The sequence below is a fragment of the Lolium rigidum genome, chromosome 3 (assembly GCF_022539505.1).
Source record: "Lolium rigidum isolate FL_2022 chromosome 3, APGP_CSIRO_Lrig_0.1, whole genome shotgun sequence".
NCBI classification, from domain to species: Eukaryota; Viridiplantae; Streptophyta; class Magnoliopsida; order Poales; family Poaceae; genus Lolium; species Lolium rigidum.
Window position 1 is genome coordinate 285,331,371 of NC_061510.1, and position 16,776 is coordinate 285,348,146.

General features: G+C 47.6%; 1 protein-coding gene across 1 annotated transcript; it reads left to right on the forward strand.

The window, feature by feature from the left end:
- Positions 1-7,298: 7,298 nt before the first annotated feature.
- LOC124703509 (disease resistance protein RPM1-like) lies at positions 7,299-11,011 on the forward strand. The gene is made up of 2 exons (XM_047235716.1): positions 7,299-7,385; positions 8,201-11,011. The coding sequence occupies exon 2, from the start codon at positions 8,206-8,208 to the stop codon at positions 10,909-10,911; it is 2,706 nt and encodes a 901-aa protein (XP_047091672.1). The 5' UTR covers positions 7,299-7,385; positions 8,201-8,205; the 3' UTR covers positions 10,912-11,011.
- Positions 11,012-16,776: the final 5,765 nt, after the last annotated feature.

Sequence of the window (16,776 nt, forward strand, 5' to 3'; positions counted from 1 at the left end):
CTAATGCCCGGATTCTCTTATTCATAGAATCCGTTGGAAAATTGTCCTTGGTCACCCGTAGCAGATCGTGTGCTCCGGAGTACTCGCGGATGAGCCGCTTGCTGTACTTGAGCAGCTGGATCCGGCGCGTAAACCAGCTCAAAGTAAGGTCCATTCCGGTCAGACCGTCATGAACCAACTTGGAGATCCTCCGGGCCATCTTGTCCAGCTCCGGATGCTGGGCAAGGTTCGGAATGTAGCTCCAACTGGCGAGCTCTTCTGAGGGGTTGTTGGAGAATGCGGGAAGCCCGTCGTGGTGACCCGGAACGGACTCGTTCTTGATATAAAACCATCCGGCATACCGAGTACCGGGCGGACTCATGCGAGGAAAGGGGTGGAAACACCCTCTTTGGGCGGAGCACAAAGGTCATGCTTCCGCAGTTAACCATCACCTTCTCATTCGTCTCCTTCTTCACGCGGTAGAAGAATTGAAGGAGCTGGACATTTGGCCGGACTCCGAGATGGCCTTCGCACAGTGTGACGAAGTTGGAGAGGAGTAGATAGGCGTTGGGGCAGATGTTATGGGGCTGCAGCCTATAAGTGTTGAGCACCTCTAAGCGAAATTCCGAGGGCGGGAGCGAGAGGCCTCGCTCCACCCATGCTTTTGTGAGGACCCGCTCGTCACTTGACGGAGCTGGAGTTGTGGAGTCCTTGGTGAATTTCCAAGAACCCGGCCGAGGCACGAGCCCTTCCTTCTCGAAGGCCTTGAGCTCGGATTCGGTGATGTAAGGGTATATTGACCCTATGTGTGGTTTCGGTAATTAGTGACAACCCCTACGGACTAATGTTTTCATTGAGTTTATATGAAGGAATATTCCATAGGTACTACTTTTAGTTCATGTGTTGGATTCAAGTATGGATGCCATGAAGATAAAGATATACCTTGAGTATTGGCATCAAGATCATCGATTTGAAGACATATACGTGATATGATCAAGAAGAAGAAATGAAGATGGAGTTCCTATGTGGAACTCAATATTAGCCATGCTCTAGCTTATGCGATAAGCAATGGATGATCAAGATCTTGAGTGCTTGATTCCAAGTGAAGAATTCAAGTTATGGCTCTAAGTCGGTGTCAATGATAGAACCATAAGTTGAGCTATGGTTGATTAAGATTTAGAGCATGCAAAAAAATGAAGAATTATTTGTACACCTCAAGATAGTATGATAGAGCATGAGAAGATACAAGGTTGACCAATACAAAGAGTGAAGAATAGATTCAAGTTTGGTCAACACATGAAGCATGAAGAATGTGCCACGTGAAGTCATGTGGTATGGTAAGCTTTGTCAATTATGCCTTATGAACTAATCCATCATATATGTGCCCTTGTGTTGTCTATGTGGGTTAGGTATCTTTCCATGGGCATGCATCAAAAGGGAGATCTCATATAGCCCATGAGAGGATGACATCAAGTGGTGATCGTCATCAAGGTTGAGTTGGGCAAGTTCAAGTTGAGCATCTCAAGAGGATCATATGCTTGAAGCTTCCCGTCCATTTGGTGATAATGGACATGTGAAGATGTGCATCAATGGAGCTTTCCTATCATGGTGTATGGGGGAGCATTTGTGAGTCTTCACGAAGCAACAATGATCAAGTAATGCATTCCGGCTTGAGTGGAGCTTGAAGAGTTATCATAAAGATCAAGCGGGATGCGTAAGGCAAAGGTATGGCCTTGCTAGGTTTTCCTTTTACCGGTCTCAAGGTGGATGTTGGGAGACCGGATTATAGGATAGATAGCCACACTATCAAGAGGGGCTTTCGGTTGGGTAACTGATGTCTACGCACGCTTCTATTCCTGTAGACAGTGTTGGGCCTCCAAGAGCAGAGGTTTGTAGAACAGCAGCAAGTTTCCCTTAAGTGGATCACCCAAGGTTTATCGAACTCAGGGAGGAAGAGGTCAAAGATATCCCTCTCAAGCAACCCTGCAATCATGATACAAGAAGTCTCTTGTGTCCCCAACACACCTAATACACTTGTCAGATGTATAGGTGCACTAGTTCGGCGAAGAGATAGTGAAATACAAGTAGTATGGATGTATATGAGTAGTAGTGACGGCGCCAGAAAAGTGCTTGCTGGCGTGCAGTTGATGGTAGTAATATTGCAGGAAGTAAAGATGCAGTAAAACAGTAAATAAGCGATGATTGCAGTATTTGGAAACAAGGCCTAGGGATCATACTTTCACTAGTGGACACTCTCAACATTGCAATCATAATGGGATATAAATAAGCACTTCACTATGCTATTCCGAATTACTCTCGGCAAGATAACGAACTCTAATTCATCATGTAGGCAAACCTTAAAGATGTATTCCCAAGTACTAATGAACACCCCATGCTCGTCACTTTGAGCATTCATAGGAGGTACTAACACACCACAATTTCATAGAGACATCCAACTCAAATCATAACTCGGTGAATAAGTATTCTCGTGAAATATAGCCTAAGAGACCCACACGGTGCACACACTCGTCACCTTTACACACGTGGGACAAGGAGTCTCCGGAGATCACATAAGTAAAATCCACTTGAATAGCATAACGACATCTAGATTACAAAGCTCATCATATGGATCTCAATCATGCAAAGCAACTCATGAGATCATTGTATTGAAGTACATGGGAGAGAGATTAACCACATAGCTACCGGTACAGCCCTTAGCCTCGATGGAGAACTACTCCCTCCTCATGGGAGACAAGCAGCGGTGATGAAGATGGCGGTGGTGTCGATGGAGATGCCTTCCGGGGGCACTTCCCCGTCCCGGCGGCGTGCCGGAACAGAGACTCCTGTCCCCCAGATCTTGGCTTCGCGATGGCGGTGGCTCTGGAAGGTTTCTCGTACCGTGGTTTTTTCCGTATCGAAGTTTTAGGTCAGGGACCTTTAAATAGGCGAAGAGGCGGAGTCGGAAGGCTGACGGGGCCACCACACAATAGGGCGGCGCGCCTGGCTCCTTGGCCGCGCCGCCCACACGTGTGGGCCCCCTGTGGCCCTCCTCTGGTGGCTCTCGGGTGTTCTGGAAGCTTCGTGGAATTCTAAGATGCTGGGCGTTGATTTCGTCCGATTCCGAGAATATTTCCTTACTAGGATTTCTGAAACCAAAAATAGCGAAAACAAGAATCGGCCCTTCGGCATCTCGTCAATAGGTTAGTTCCGGAAAACACATAAATATGACATATAATGTGTATAAAACATGTGAGTATCATCATAAAAGTAGCATGGAACATAAGAAATTATAGATACGTTTGAGACGTATCAAGCATCCCCAAGCTTAGTTCCTACTCGCCCTCGAGTAGGTAAACGATAACAAGGATAATTTCTAAAGTGACATGCTATCATAATCTTGATCAATACTATTGTAAAGCATATGAGATGAATGCAGCGATTCGAAGCAATGATGAAGATAATGAGTAAACAAATGAATCATATAGCAAAGACTTTTCATGAATAATACTTTCAAGACAAGCATCAATAAGAGTTGCATAAGAGTTACTCATAAAGCAATAAATTCAAAGTAAAGGCATTGAAGCAACACAAAGGAAGATATAAGTTTCAGCGGTTGCTTTCAACTTCAACATATATATCTCATGGATAATTGTCAACACAAAGTAATATAACAAGTGCAATAGGTAAACATGTAAGAATCAATGCACAGTTGACACAAGTGTTTGCTTCTAAGATAGAAGGAATAGGTAAACTGACTCAACAATAAAGTAAAAGAAAGGCCCTTCGCAGAGGGAAGCAGGGATTAAATCATGTGCTAGAGCTTTTTAAGTTTTGAAATCATATAGAGAGCATAAAAGTAAAGTTTTGAGAGGTGTTTGTTGTTGTCAACGAATGGTAATGGGTACTCTAACTACCTTATCAACCAGACTTTCAAGAGCGGCTCCCATGAAGGACGTTATCTCTACCAACAAGGTAGATCATCCCTCTTCTCTTTTGTTTACACATGTATTTTAGTTTCATTATTTATGGATGACACTCCTCCCAACCTTTTGCTTTCACAAGCCATGGCTAACCGAATCCTCGGGTGCCTTCCAACATTCACATACCATGAAGGAGTGTCTATTTGCAAAATTAAGTTGCTTACCGATGAATCGAGGGCAAAACATGTGAAGAGAATTATTAGTGAAGGTTAATTAATTGGGTCGGGAACCCCATTGCCAGCTCTTTTTGCAAAATTATTGGATATAAGCGGATGAAGCCACTAGTCCATTGTGAAAGTCTGTCAAAAGTAAATGACAAGATCGAAAGATAAAACACCACATACTTCCTCATGAGCTATAAAACATTGACACAAATAAGAGATAATAGCTTTTGAATTGTTTAAAGGTAGCACATGAAGTATTTGCTTGGAATGGCAGAGAAATACCATGTAGTAGGTAGGTATGGTGGACACAAATGGCATAGTTTTTGGCTCAAGGATTTGGATGCACGAGAAGAATTCCTCTCAATACAAGGCTAGGCTAGCAAGGTTGTTTGAAGCAAACTCAAGTATAAAACGGTGCAGCAAGACTCACATATGAACATATTGTAAGCATTATAAGACTTTACATCGTCTTCCTTGTTGTTCAAACACCTTAACCGGAAAATATCTAGACTCTAGAGAACAATCATGCAAACAAATTTTAACAAGCTCTATGTAGTTCTTCATTAATAGGTGCAAAGTACATGATGCAAGAGCTTAAACATGATCTATATGAGCACAACAATTGCCAAGTATCAAATTATTCAAGACATTATACCAATTACCACATGAAGCATTTTCTGTTTCCAACCATATAGCAATTAACGAAGCAGTTTCAACCTTCGCCATGAACATTAAGAGTAAAGCTAAGAACACATGTGTTCATACGCAACAGCGGAGCGTGTCTCTCTCCCACATAAGCATGAATTTATTCAAACAAAACAAAACAAACAGACGCTCCAAGTAAAGTACATAAGATGTGACCGAATAAAAATATAGTTTCAAGAGAAGAAACCTGATAAATTGTTGATGAAGAAGGGGATGCCTTGGACATCCCCAAGCTTAGACGCTTGGGTCTTCTTGAAATATGCAGGGATGAACCACGGGGGCATCCCCAAGCTTAGACTTTTCACTCTTCTTGATCATAGTATATCATCCTCCTCTCTTGACCCTTGAAAACTTCCTCCACACCAAACTCGAAACAAACTCATTAGAGGGTTAGTGCATAATCAAAATTTCACATGTTAAGAGGTGACACAATCATTCTTAACACTTCTGGACATTGCCCAAAGCTACTGGAAGTCAATGGAACAAAGAAATCCATCCAACACAGCGAAAGAGGCAATGCGAAATAAAAGGCAGAATCTGTCAAAACAGAACAGTCCGTAAAGACGAATTTTTTAGAGGCACTGGACTTGCTCAGATGAAAATGCTCAAATTGAATGAAAGTTGCGTACATATCTGAGGATCACGCACGTAAATTGGCAGATTTTTCCGAGTTACCTACAGAGAACCCTGCCCAAATTCGTGACAGACAGAAATCTGTTTCTGCGCAGTAATCCAAATCTAGTATCAACCCTACTATCAAAGACTTTACTTGGCACAACAATGCAATAAAATAATATAAGCAGAGAGGTGAGCAACGGGGTAAGGTTAGGGTACACATGGAAAATGTCGCATTTCCCGCCTACCCGGTCATAGCTGTGGCGTGACCGCGCTTGCCCACTTTTAGCATGGCTCGACAAAAAAGGTTGATTCAGCCATTATCGTTGGGCATGCTCAGCGCTGCTTTGAGCTTAGCACTATGCGATACGGAGACGTCGTGTGATCAACCAATCACCAATCGCTACGATTTTGTACCAACGTAGCCTGTTTAAGGAGTCTGCAGGCTACCAAGCACGTTCCTAACAGGTCTTTGTGTGCCAGGCACATAAAGCACCGTGCCGGGCCAGCCCGTTGGCCAGGTAGTCATCTATCAGTAATGCTACATGTACAAATAGATTCTACAAAAGTTACTTACGGACTCACAGCAGAGAACAGCACACAGAAACGTGGCCCGAATTTTCAGCAAACCAACCAACGATCAGCCAACCAATTAACCACACGTATGTCCGTAGAGTTTTCCGTAACCCATCAGTCCGTAGCTATAGGATTATTGGTCATCTATTTTAGGAGCAATAAACACTCTTTTATCGAAAAAAAAGGTTCAGATTTTTTACCCTCTATTTGTATCCGCACGTAAATTTGCCTGCAGTTTGGCGGGTACCGTAGACTTTGCCAAGTCTTGCACTGCGAAGTTGCCTTTCTTCTTCGCCGATGCACAACTTGACCTGACGAGCCAAACGAGGGACAGAGCCGGCATGGCATGCCACTATCGCACACTGACTGCAATTTGCTGCATTTCCTCCCATCTTCTTCCTTCCTTCCTATCCTGTTCCCCCCTCCCCCGCTACTGAGTTGAATCATTCCAACTCATAGCTCCGCCCCGCACATAAATCAGCTTCACAAGCCGATTTAGTCTGTTCTCGCCTACTACGGAGCAAATCGCCGCTGCCTTCTCGACTCCACCGCAGATCTCATACTTTGCTCCCGCGCGAGAATCCGTCGGGTACGTTTTACCAACTTCGCGGCTTCCTCTGGCAGCACTTTTGTGTAGATTTCTTCCATCTCGCCTCACATATACGACTCAACACTGCTGGTTTGAGCTAGAGTTTCCACACACGCAGTGTCCCTGGTAACTGGGAAGTGGCAGGCACACCCGCTAGACTATGTCGAGATCTAGGGAACCTCGTGGCTGAGCAGTTTCATGTGGAACTCATTTGCTCCAAACAAAGCCTTTGATAGCTGTTTGCAGTTTTACTAGCTAAAAAGCTGTCGCCTGCTATGTGTTCGATAGAATGTCCCGCGACAACCTAGAGCAGAGTTGCCTCCACTGTCACCTTGATGCGTGGTGGCAGCGCCGAGATAGACGTTGGGTCTTCCTTAGTCGGGTGTCCTGGGTGTGTTGTGGATGGCGCGATCTCTCCCCTTTTTTTTTCTTTATCTTTGTTCCTCTTTTGTAAGAGGGTTTCCTCATCACCTTGTAGTAGTTCGGCCGTGAGGTTGCTTTATTTATAAAGCGTGGCGAAAGCCTGTATCGAGGAGATAGACGATCTTTTTTATTGTAATAGTGTGTAAACTGCTCGCATCCAGTTCTTCCCAGCAGTAACTTTTTGAAAAGTTTTAACTCTTAATCGCACCTGCATCTGTGTCCTTGGCTACATAGTCTGATGTTCAGCTTCTCTTTTCTTATGCTGCAGAACTGATCATACTCATCGTTCGGTCGGCAGTTCGGCACATAGTTGTTGTCCTGCTCCGTAGGCCACCTAGTACAGGTCTCCAGAAGGTGAGCATTATCGGTTTGTGAACCACCAGAATCAAACCTTGCAGTTTCAGAAGAGCTCTATGCCCTGTAGTTTACCAAATGCGATAAGTTCGCTAGACAATTGCAACCACGTAGAAGCATTCAACCAATTCATTTGCTAGAGTACATATCAGTTGTGTTCTATGCACATGCTGCTTCGAAGAGTTATATGCTGGTCCTTATATGGTATCCTGGCTGCAGTTAAAATCACAAAGTTCCAGTTCTCTAGTGCTCATACATTCAAAAGGGGTGTGACGATCGGATATTCTATCTAGCCAAGTAGGTTTATCCTGTTCTGATATTTGCGCCACCTGTCATTCTTGTTATTTGTTCATCCATTAATTCATTTTTGTGTTGTCGTTGGTGCTTCCACGTTAGTTTAGAAAAAAATGGATAATGACTTGGACTGAACCTTTGTTTCTGATGCAATTTATTGGGCATTACTGTTCTAGAATTTATGAGCCAAATTCCTAGTATCTTTTCCATTTTCTACTGGGTGAAGATCATTTAGGAATTCCTTCCACTATTAATGTCGTTAACTCTGATCCATTGGAAGATCTTGGTGGACAAAGAGGGATTATCTAATGTAGTGATACCTGATATCTTCATGCATGATAAATTTAACTGTAGTCTTAAATATTCTATAAGTTGATAAATATGTTGGGGCATAATGAAATGAAATGGGCCAATGCAAAAAAGCTACTCTTTATGTATGAGCGCATGCGTTAATTTGTTACTTATAGTTGTAGAGGACTTATTTATTATATCATGTAATATGCACTATCTTTGATGTTCAGCTCAAATGGCCGAGGCCATACTCATTGCGGTGACGAAGATTGCTTCCATTGTAACAGATGAAGCCGTCAAGGGCATCATAGCTAAGCTATCCGAAAAAGTTACTAACCTGAAGGAACTTCCGCTAAAGATTGAGCAAATAAGAAAGCAGCTGACTATTATGAGCAACGTAATAGCTAAGATAGGAACGGTATACCTCACGGACGAAGTTGTCAGGAGTTGGATTGGGGAGGTCCGCAATGTGGCCTACCATGTTGAAGATGTAATGGACAAATACTCATACCATGTTCTTCAACTTAAGGAAGAAGGGTTCCTCAAGAAATTCTTCGTCAAAGGAACACATTATGCCAAAGTTTTCTATGAAATTACGGATGAGGTAGTTCGGGTAGAGAAGGAAATTCAGCTAGTTATACAGATGAAAGATCAGTGGTTGCAGCCATCCCAGCTTGTTGCTAACCCACTTACTGAGATAGAAAGACAGCGGTCCAAAGACAACTTCCCTGGACTTGTCAAAGATGAAGATTTAGTAGGGATTGAGGAAAACCGAGCATTGCTGACTGATTGGTTGTACTCCGAAGAGCTGGATAACACTGTCATAACAGTATCGGGCATGGGTGGGTTGGGAAAATCCACCCTAGTTTCAAATGTTTATGAACGTGAAAAGATCAACTTTTCTGCGCACGCTTGGATTGTTGTGTCACAAGTTTACACTCTTGATGCCCTGTTGAGGAAGCTACTGTGGAAGATTGGATATACCGAACAACCGCTGTCAGCGGGTATTGACAAAATGGATGTGCATGACTTGAAAAAGGAAATACAGCAGAGACTTGGAAATAGAAAATATCTCATTGTACTGGATGATGTCTGGGAGCAAGAGGTATACTTCCAAATGCATGATGCTTTCCAGAATCTCCAAGGAAGTCGCATCATCATTACGACCCGGAAGGACCATGTAGCAGGAATTTCTTCTCCAACCCGTCATCTTGAGCTCCTGCCACTGGGTAATCCTGATGCATTTGACCTCTTCTGCAGAAGGGCTTTTTATAACAGGAAGGGTCATATTTGCCCCAAAGATCTTGAGGCAATTGCTATTTCTATCGTTGACAGGTGCCATGGCCTGCCTCTAGCAATTATTACAATTGGCACCCTGTTGTCATCGAGACAAGGATTAGACTTTTGGAAAAAGATGTACAACCAGCTTCGAAGCGAGTTGTCAAACAATGATCATGTCCGAGCTATTTTAAATCTGAGCTACCATGACCTTTCAGGCGACCTCAGAAACTGCTTTTTGTACTGCAGTCTCTTTCCTGAAGATCACCTCATGTCACGTGACAGCCTTGTGCGTCTGTGGGTTGCAGAAGGTTTTGTGCTGAGTAAAGACAAGAACACACCAGAGATGGTAGCTGAGGGAAATCTCATGGAATTGATCCACCGCAATATGCTTGAGGTGGTGGAGAATGATGAACTTGGTAGGGTCACCACCTGTAAGATGCATGATATTGTGCGCGAACTGGCTATTTCTGTTGCTAAGGAAGAGAGATTTGCTTCAGCAAATGACTACGGCACAATGATACAGATGGGTAAGGATGTTCGCCGGCTCTCATCATGTGGATGGAAGGACAACACCGCACTGAAACTTAATCTTCCGCATCTTCGAACTGTAGTGGCACTTGGAGTAATTTCACCCTCTCCGGGCATGCTGTCGTCAATTTTGGCTGGATCCAACTACCTTACCGTTCTTGAGTTGGAAGACTCTGAAGTCACTGAAGTTCCAACATCCATTTACATCGGGTTACGGCGCACCAGGGTCAAGTCACTTCCAGACTCTATTGAGAATCTGTCTCACCTCCACACCCTGGACATCAAGCAAACAAAAATAGAGAAGCTACCGCGAGGACTTTTCAAGATCAAGAAGCTGCGGCACCTTTTAGCTGATAGATATGCTGATGAGAAGCAGACGAAGTTTCGGTACTTTATTGGAGTGCAAGCACCTAAAGAGCTGTCCAACTTGGAAGAACTTCAAACTCTCGAGACTGTGGAGTCCAGCAATGACTTGGCGGAGCAGCTGAGGAAACTGATGCAACTTAGAAGCGTGTGGATTGATAACATTAGTGCTGCTGACTGTGGAAATCTGTTTGCTACCCTGTCAACTATGCCACTTCTTTCGAGCCTGCTTCTTTCTGCAAGGGATGAGAATGAGGCACTTTGCTTCCAGGCTCTCCAGCCAACGTCTACAGATCTACACAGGTTGATTATCAGAGGGCAATGGGCCAAGGGGACACTAAATTGTCCGATCTTTCTCAGCCATGGGAAAAACCTCAAGTATCTAGCTCTAAGCTGGTGTCACCTTGGGGAAGACCCACTGGGGATGCTCGCGCCCCACATGCCGAACCTCACATATCTGAAACTGAACAACATACGTAGCGCAAATACTTTGGTTCTTGCTAAAGATTCCTTTCCAAACCTGAAGACGCTCGCCTTGAAGCTCATGCCTGATGTCAAGGTGATAAACATCAATAGTGGCGCTCTTCCATGCATTGAAGGTCTGTTTATTGTGTCGCTTCCGAAACTTGATAAGGTCCCCCAAGGCATTGAATCTCTTCACTCCCTGAAGAAGCTCTGGCTGCTGGCTTTGCACAAGGATTTCAGAAGTAAGTGGCTCAATGACAGAATGCACCAAAATATGCAGCATGTTCCAGAGGTTCGTGTCTAGATGTGGCAAGTCGGTTCTTTCAGCAGTGCCATTCTTGTATGCCGCATCCAGTGCAACTGCTTCGTACTTTTGATCATTCCAATGAGTTCGCAATTATCGACATCTCTCATCATCACCAGTAGCATTTGGTCAGTACTTGTATGCTGTAACACATCTATTCCTCAAAGATTGGCGTTCCAGAGGCCTCTGTACCGTTTTGTGGTTTGTAAGTTATGTGTTCTTAGTATGATTTCGCACAATGGTATGTATTGTTTCTGCCAAACATCTTCTATGATGAATCATGGCGAACATATCATTTTATATCTTGATCTATGTCACTGTATAATACTATAATCCCATGATCTGGTAATTCTGATTCGCCAAGAGGTATGATTCATACATGTTGGGTACACTGTCTTTTCATTAGCTTATTTGTGTGTTTTCCTGGTGTCTAGGTACTCAAATTTCAGACAAGGGCGATCCTTAAAACTTGTTTTGTTTTTCCTGCCTTTGCCGTTGCACTTAGAGCATCTCCAGTCGCGTCCCCCAAAGCGCGCCGGATTGAGCGTTTGGGGGACGTGTTTTGCTCGTGCCGCGTTTGGGGGACGTCGCTCCCCAGCCGCGTCCCCCAAACGCCGCCCCCAAATGAATATTTGTGCAGGAAAATAAAGGTTTTCATTCAATTTTGATTATATATTACAAAGTTTGAATGAAAACGGCTAGATTTCATCTAAACCTAGGCTACCGACCGCCCGGCGGCGCGTTCGACGGCCCCGCCCCGTCGTCGCCTCCCCTACGCCGCAGCTCCTCCCTGCGCGCGCCTCCTCTCCTTGCGTTCGGCGGTGGCCGGACGGTGCCGCTCCCGCCGATAGTCCTCCTCCGCCCTCCCTCGCTGTGCCGCCTGGAGGGAGAGCTCGACGGCGCGACGAATCCGCGCCTCGCGGGCACGGGCGTCGTCCTGGAGCTTCTTCTCCGACTCGAAGGATTCGACGAGGGCGCGTTGCTGATCGGCCGTCTCGTCCGGGTGCGGGGCGTCGTCGTCGGACCAGTCGAACTCGTCTTCGTCGTCGTCCTCCACCTCGGTCTCCTCCGCCTCGGCCTCCTCCTCCATTGGCGCCTCCTCCTCCACATCTCGTTGGCGCCTCCATCATCGCCGCCGCAAACGCGTCGGCCGCCGCCAACTGCTTCCGCCCGCCTTCCCCATAGCGCCGTAAGCGCCGACTCCCGCTGCCGACGCTCCTCCGTCGTCGCTCGTCTGCTGGAGCTCAATCGACTCACGCCGCCGGCGTCGATCGAGTCACGCCGTTCACGGAACAGCGCCTGCCGCTCATCGCGCCGGCGCCGGCGCTCGTCAGCCCATCGCCGCTCCATGTCCTCCCGGAACCGGCGCCGTCGCGCCTCTTGTCCCGTCGAGGCGTCGAACGCCGCAACGGTGTCGCACTGCTGCTCCTGCCACGCTGCTGCCGCCGCGGCCTCCTCGGCCGCGGAGGCAGGGGCGGAGAACGCCGCAAGATCCGCCGCCTGCTCGCGCTCACGCCGCTGGCGGGCCTCCTCTCGAGTGCCTCCTCGAGTGCCGCACGCCGCCGCCGGCTCGCCAATGGAGGAGACGGCGGTGGAGGGAAGTGGCCATCGCCGGGCGGTTCGCCATTGCCACCTGGTGATGGAGGAGACGGGCCGTGGAGCGACGAGGGCTGTGTTTGTTGCCGGCGGGGTGTGGTGGCTACCATTGATGAGCCGGGAGACCTTTTATAGACGCCGGCGTCGGAAGAAAGCGCGGGAACGTACGAGAAGAGGCGGGAAGATCGCGCGGGAACGGGCGGTGGCGTGCGAACGCCGGTGACGCGCGGAGGCCGCGCAGCGACCGACGAGACGCCTCGCCCGCCCCTCCGTCGCCATTAAGGCAAAGATGCCGCCGTGTGTCACTGCGCGCGACAACTTCCGTCGCGAGGTAGGCGACGGTTAGGTTAAAATTAACCGTGCCGGCCGACGCGTCGGCCCCGCTCACTCCCCGCCTCGCTGCTGTGTCCGGCGTCCCCGAGCGTCCCCGTGGGACGGGACGGGCTCGGGCGCCGGACACCGTGATCGGGCCGCGCCGGACAAAAATGGGCTTTGGGGGACGCGGCTGGAACGCTTTTTTTGTCCGGCGCGCCCCAAATCGCTTTGGGGGACGGTTTGGGGGACGCGACCGGAGATGCTCTTAGGTTCTCCAATTTCAGTAAAGCTAGATTAGTTATGATCATTCTGGTCTGTCTGATATGGTGTACGAGGCACTAGGAAGGACCCAAGTTATATGAATTTTATGAGCATGTGCTTTCTGTTTTGAGTACGGAGTAGAAAACACTTTCCACGGATTTCGATATATTTTGTCGTGTTTTAAGATTGATACTCTTAGGGAATGCAGCCTAGCATGGCAGGAATGTCTCTGCCGTAGTAGGATGTTGTTTCTTGCCCGAGTCCCTGGCTCAACTACAGCCAAGGAGAAAATTATAAAAAACCACAACATTAGAGGCAATGATATAAAAAATCACCGCTTTGCGTTAGGATTTTAAAAAAACAACCACCTAGAGGTAACATGTAACAGGTACTCCCTCCGTCCCAGTTCGCAAGGCAAAATTTTCAAATATCTTGGTCCAAGGTGAATTCTCATTGGCTCTAAATTTGCACGTTAAAACATGCAAAAACTTTGCCTTTCACATGCATGGAGTACTAGTGCGTGGTGGTTTTACGTACGTGAAGTATTAGTAGCATGTGGGAGATAAAAAGAGGAGTGTTTCAGATGCAAAAAATGAATTAGTTTACTCCCACATTAGATGCAAAATGTGCCTAGGAGGTGAGGGATTTTGGGACAAATATTTTTTGGGAATTTGCCTTGCGAACTGGGACGGAGGGAGTAGCACTGATTCGTCTGAGACACTCGTTTAATTACAAAATGGAACCGTGGGTCCCAATATTAGGCTGACGTGGCACAACGAAAACGGTTAAAGGACGACATATGTTAGCCCATTCTAAAATTTAGACTTCTTTGTAAAGTTTGAGGACCAGGGCTGTTCCTTTATTTTTATTTTAATCTACTCCACCCTTCCAGCATCTCATGCCACCGCCGCCCAGCCTCGCCGCCGATCAAGGCCCCTCCCTGAGCCACCCCAACTGCTCACGGCTGAGCCAAGCTCGTGGTCAATCTCCTCTCCCCGTGTTGCCCCTGCTCGCGGCCGAACCTGGCCAGCCGCAGCTCACGATGGTAGTAATGCTGAGCTGGCGTCGAAGACGGCGGCTGCGCGCGCGGCTCTGACACCGCACCCACCCCTCTTCCGGTCGAGCCCCGTTACCGCCTCCACCCCCGCCCCATTTCCCCTCTGGCTCCCCTGCACTCGCCGCCGCCCCGAAATCTCGCAGTTGGAACAAGGGGATGCGCCGGCGATGTGCGTAGGCCACAAGGACCCGACGCTCAGAGCCTCGGAGCGGAGGAAAAGATCAAAGCGCTAACGAGTAGGAAAGCGGAGGCTACGCCGTATCCATCACGGGCAACCCAGGCAACTGCTTTATGCGGGCATTTCATCTAACCGATCGCGGGCGCTTGAGGCGACGTGGAGATGGAGGAGCAAGCACGGGGAGCGGAGCGCTTAGGCAGAGCAGCCACGGAGCTGCGCGTTAGCGGCATGCAGACGACGAGCGGATGACCGGCGACGAAAGTCTCAAGTCTAATCTTCATTTTTTTAGTGGGAACGCGACCGGCATTCGGAGCGCGGCGTCGTGCTCCTGTGCCGAACTCGCCTGGAACGCCGTCATGCTCCTTACGTGATGCTTCTGCTTCGTCTGCTCACCCCAACGGGCGGACGCGCACTTTCGCCGCTCGCTAATAGCGGGCGATGCAAAAAATTGGGCTGCATTTTGCAAAATCGCGTGCATCAAACATGGCGCCTCCATTCCAGCGAGGCAAAAGGCACAGCCGACGCCTGCACCCAACGATCTCTGAAATTTCACCGCGCGCACCCATCTCCATTTCCGCTTCCACTCCGGTGCCGCCGCCGCCCTATTCCGCGCCGCTTCCGCCGCCGCTTGCTCCCCGTGGTGATCAGCGTGCGACGGTACTTCACAATTTTTTTTGGCGTGCCGGTGCTGCTCAAATCGACGGGCGAGCAACCGCGCCGCCGCCGCACAGAGTCGATTTCGCGGTCGGCGAGCACCTCCGCCGCGGATTTAGCGCCTCGGCGAGCACCTCTACCCCTCCGCCCGCACGCAGGACGAACCGCTTCCGCCAACCCGCGCGGAGGTATGTGGCGCCCCAAATCGATTTTCCATTGTAGACGTGATTTGGAGGTCAATTAAAATTAGGATTTTAATTTGTAGATGATCTCCTTGTATGATTCGTCCAATGAGAAGATGAATTTAGAAGAGAAGGAGAATATGTTGATGATTTTGGCTATGCGCGCGAAGCAGCCGAAGCATGGTGGTTGATGTTATTTGTGTTGTAATAATAATTGAACAATTTATTGATGATTTTTGTGTGTGTGTTTGATTTTCTATTTTTGAGATGGATGTGAGACTTCTGTTTGTGCGGCCACACGCGGTGTAAATGCAGCGTTCGATGGAGCGTTGCGTTGTCAGCGCCATAAAATAGAGCATCCGAAGGAGCGTAGAATTTTAGCTCGCGCTGCCAATGGTAAAATGGCAACTTTTTGTGCACACTAAAATAGCGTTTTTGTTGAAGATGCTCTTACTGTTACCTCTAGAGTGGTGGGTTTTTAAATCCCTAATGTGATGGCTTTTTATTTTAATGTAAAGTGATGGCTTTTTGATACCATTAGCTGTATCATGGTGGGTTTTATCTTTTATTTTCTCGAGCCCAAGCGTCAGAGCTTTGTAGGAATTTAACAAGGGCGTTTTGCTACCATCAGATACAAGGATCGGTCATCTTCCCATGTTAGTTGTGTTACTAAACTATGCAATAAAAATTATGTGCATCTATTGATGTAGAGGTTGGAGTCATCCCTATATCGAAAAAAACTATTTACAGTGTCACAATTACATAAAGGCGTATCTTTAGCTGCTCTATCCTTTATGCTGCAGCAGAAGCAATGCATTTTTTTCCTTTATCAAAAAACAATTGCGAGAGGCACTTGAGTTTTGTTGTGTTCAGGTGCGAAATACTGCCTGGATAACTAGCATGTACGAACAACGTGAGACAAGACAAGAGATACAAAGGTGGCGATCGCCACAACCCGTCTAGGGTTCTCTACTCCTCGGCGCCGATGTTGCCAATTTGCCCCGCTCCGGTGGCCTTGTGGTCTTGGAGGTGTGGCGGACCACGACTCTCGCCGGCGGGAAGTTTCCGTTCTTAATTTAGTTTTCCTTTCGGACTCGGGCATCCTCAATGATGCGAAGTAGCCTAGGGAAGACTCCGCTCGTCACCTCCGAAGAAGCAGCTGGACAGGCAACAGGTTCGCTGCCTGCCTAGGCCCAAACATGCCTAGCTCTGGGACGACGTCCGCGTAAAGCCCCCGCCGCTGCCACCAGCCGATGCAGACTCGCCCTGGTCTCCGCCACCCCGCCTCACCGCCGCTTGGAGAGGAGGAGCAGTCGTCGCCACACCTCCCCAAGATCAGTGCTAGAGGAAAACCGCGCTGCCGCGCCACACGAGATTTGCCCGGGATGCCCTGGGCGTAGGGATGGCAATGGATACCCATGACCCGCGTACCCACCGGGTAAAAACCCAATAAGACTACGGGTATGGGATAAAATATTACCCATGGGTTTGTAAATGGGAAAAAAATATCATACCCATCGGATAGAGCGGGTACGGGTATGGGATGGTAGAACCCATATCCACATACCTATTTACCCATCTAAATTTAACAAGTGAGTCATTTGAATATTCTAAACTACTTA

What these genes read in the sequence shown, in the direction of transcription:
- LOC124703509 (XM_047235716.1), top strand. Translation starts at nt 8,206, where the DNA reads ATGGCCGAGGCCATACTCATTGCGGTGACGAAGATTGCTTCCATTGTA.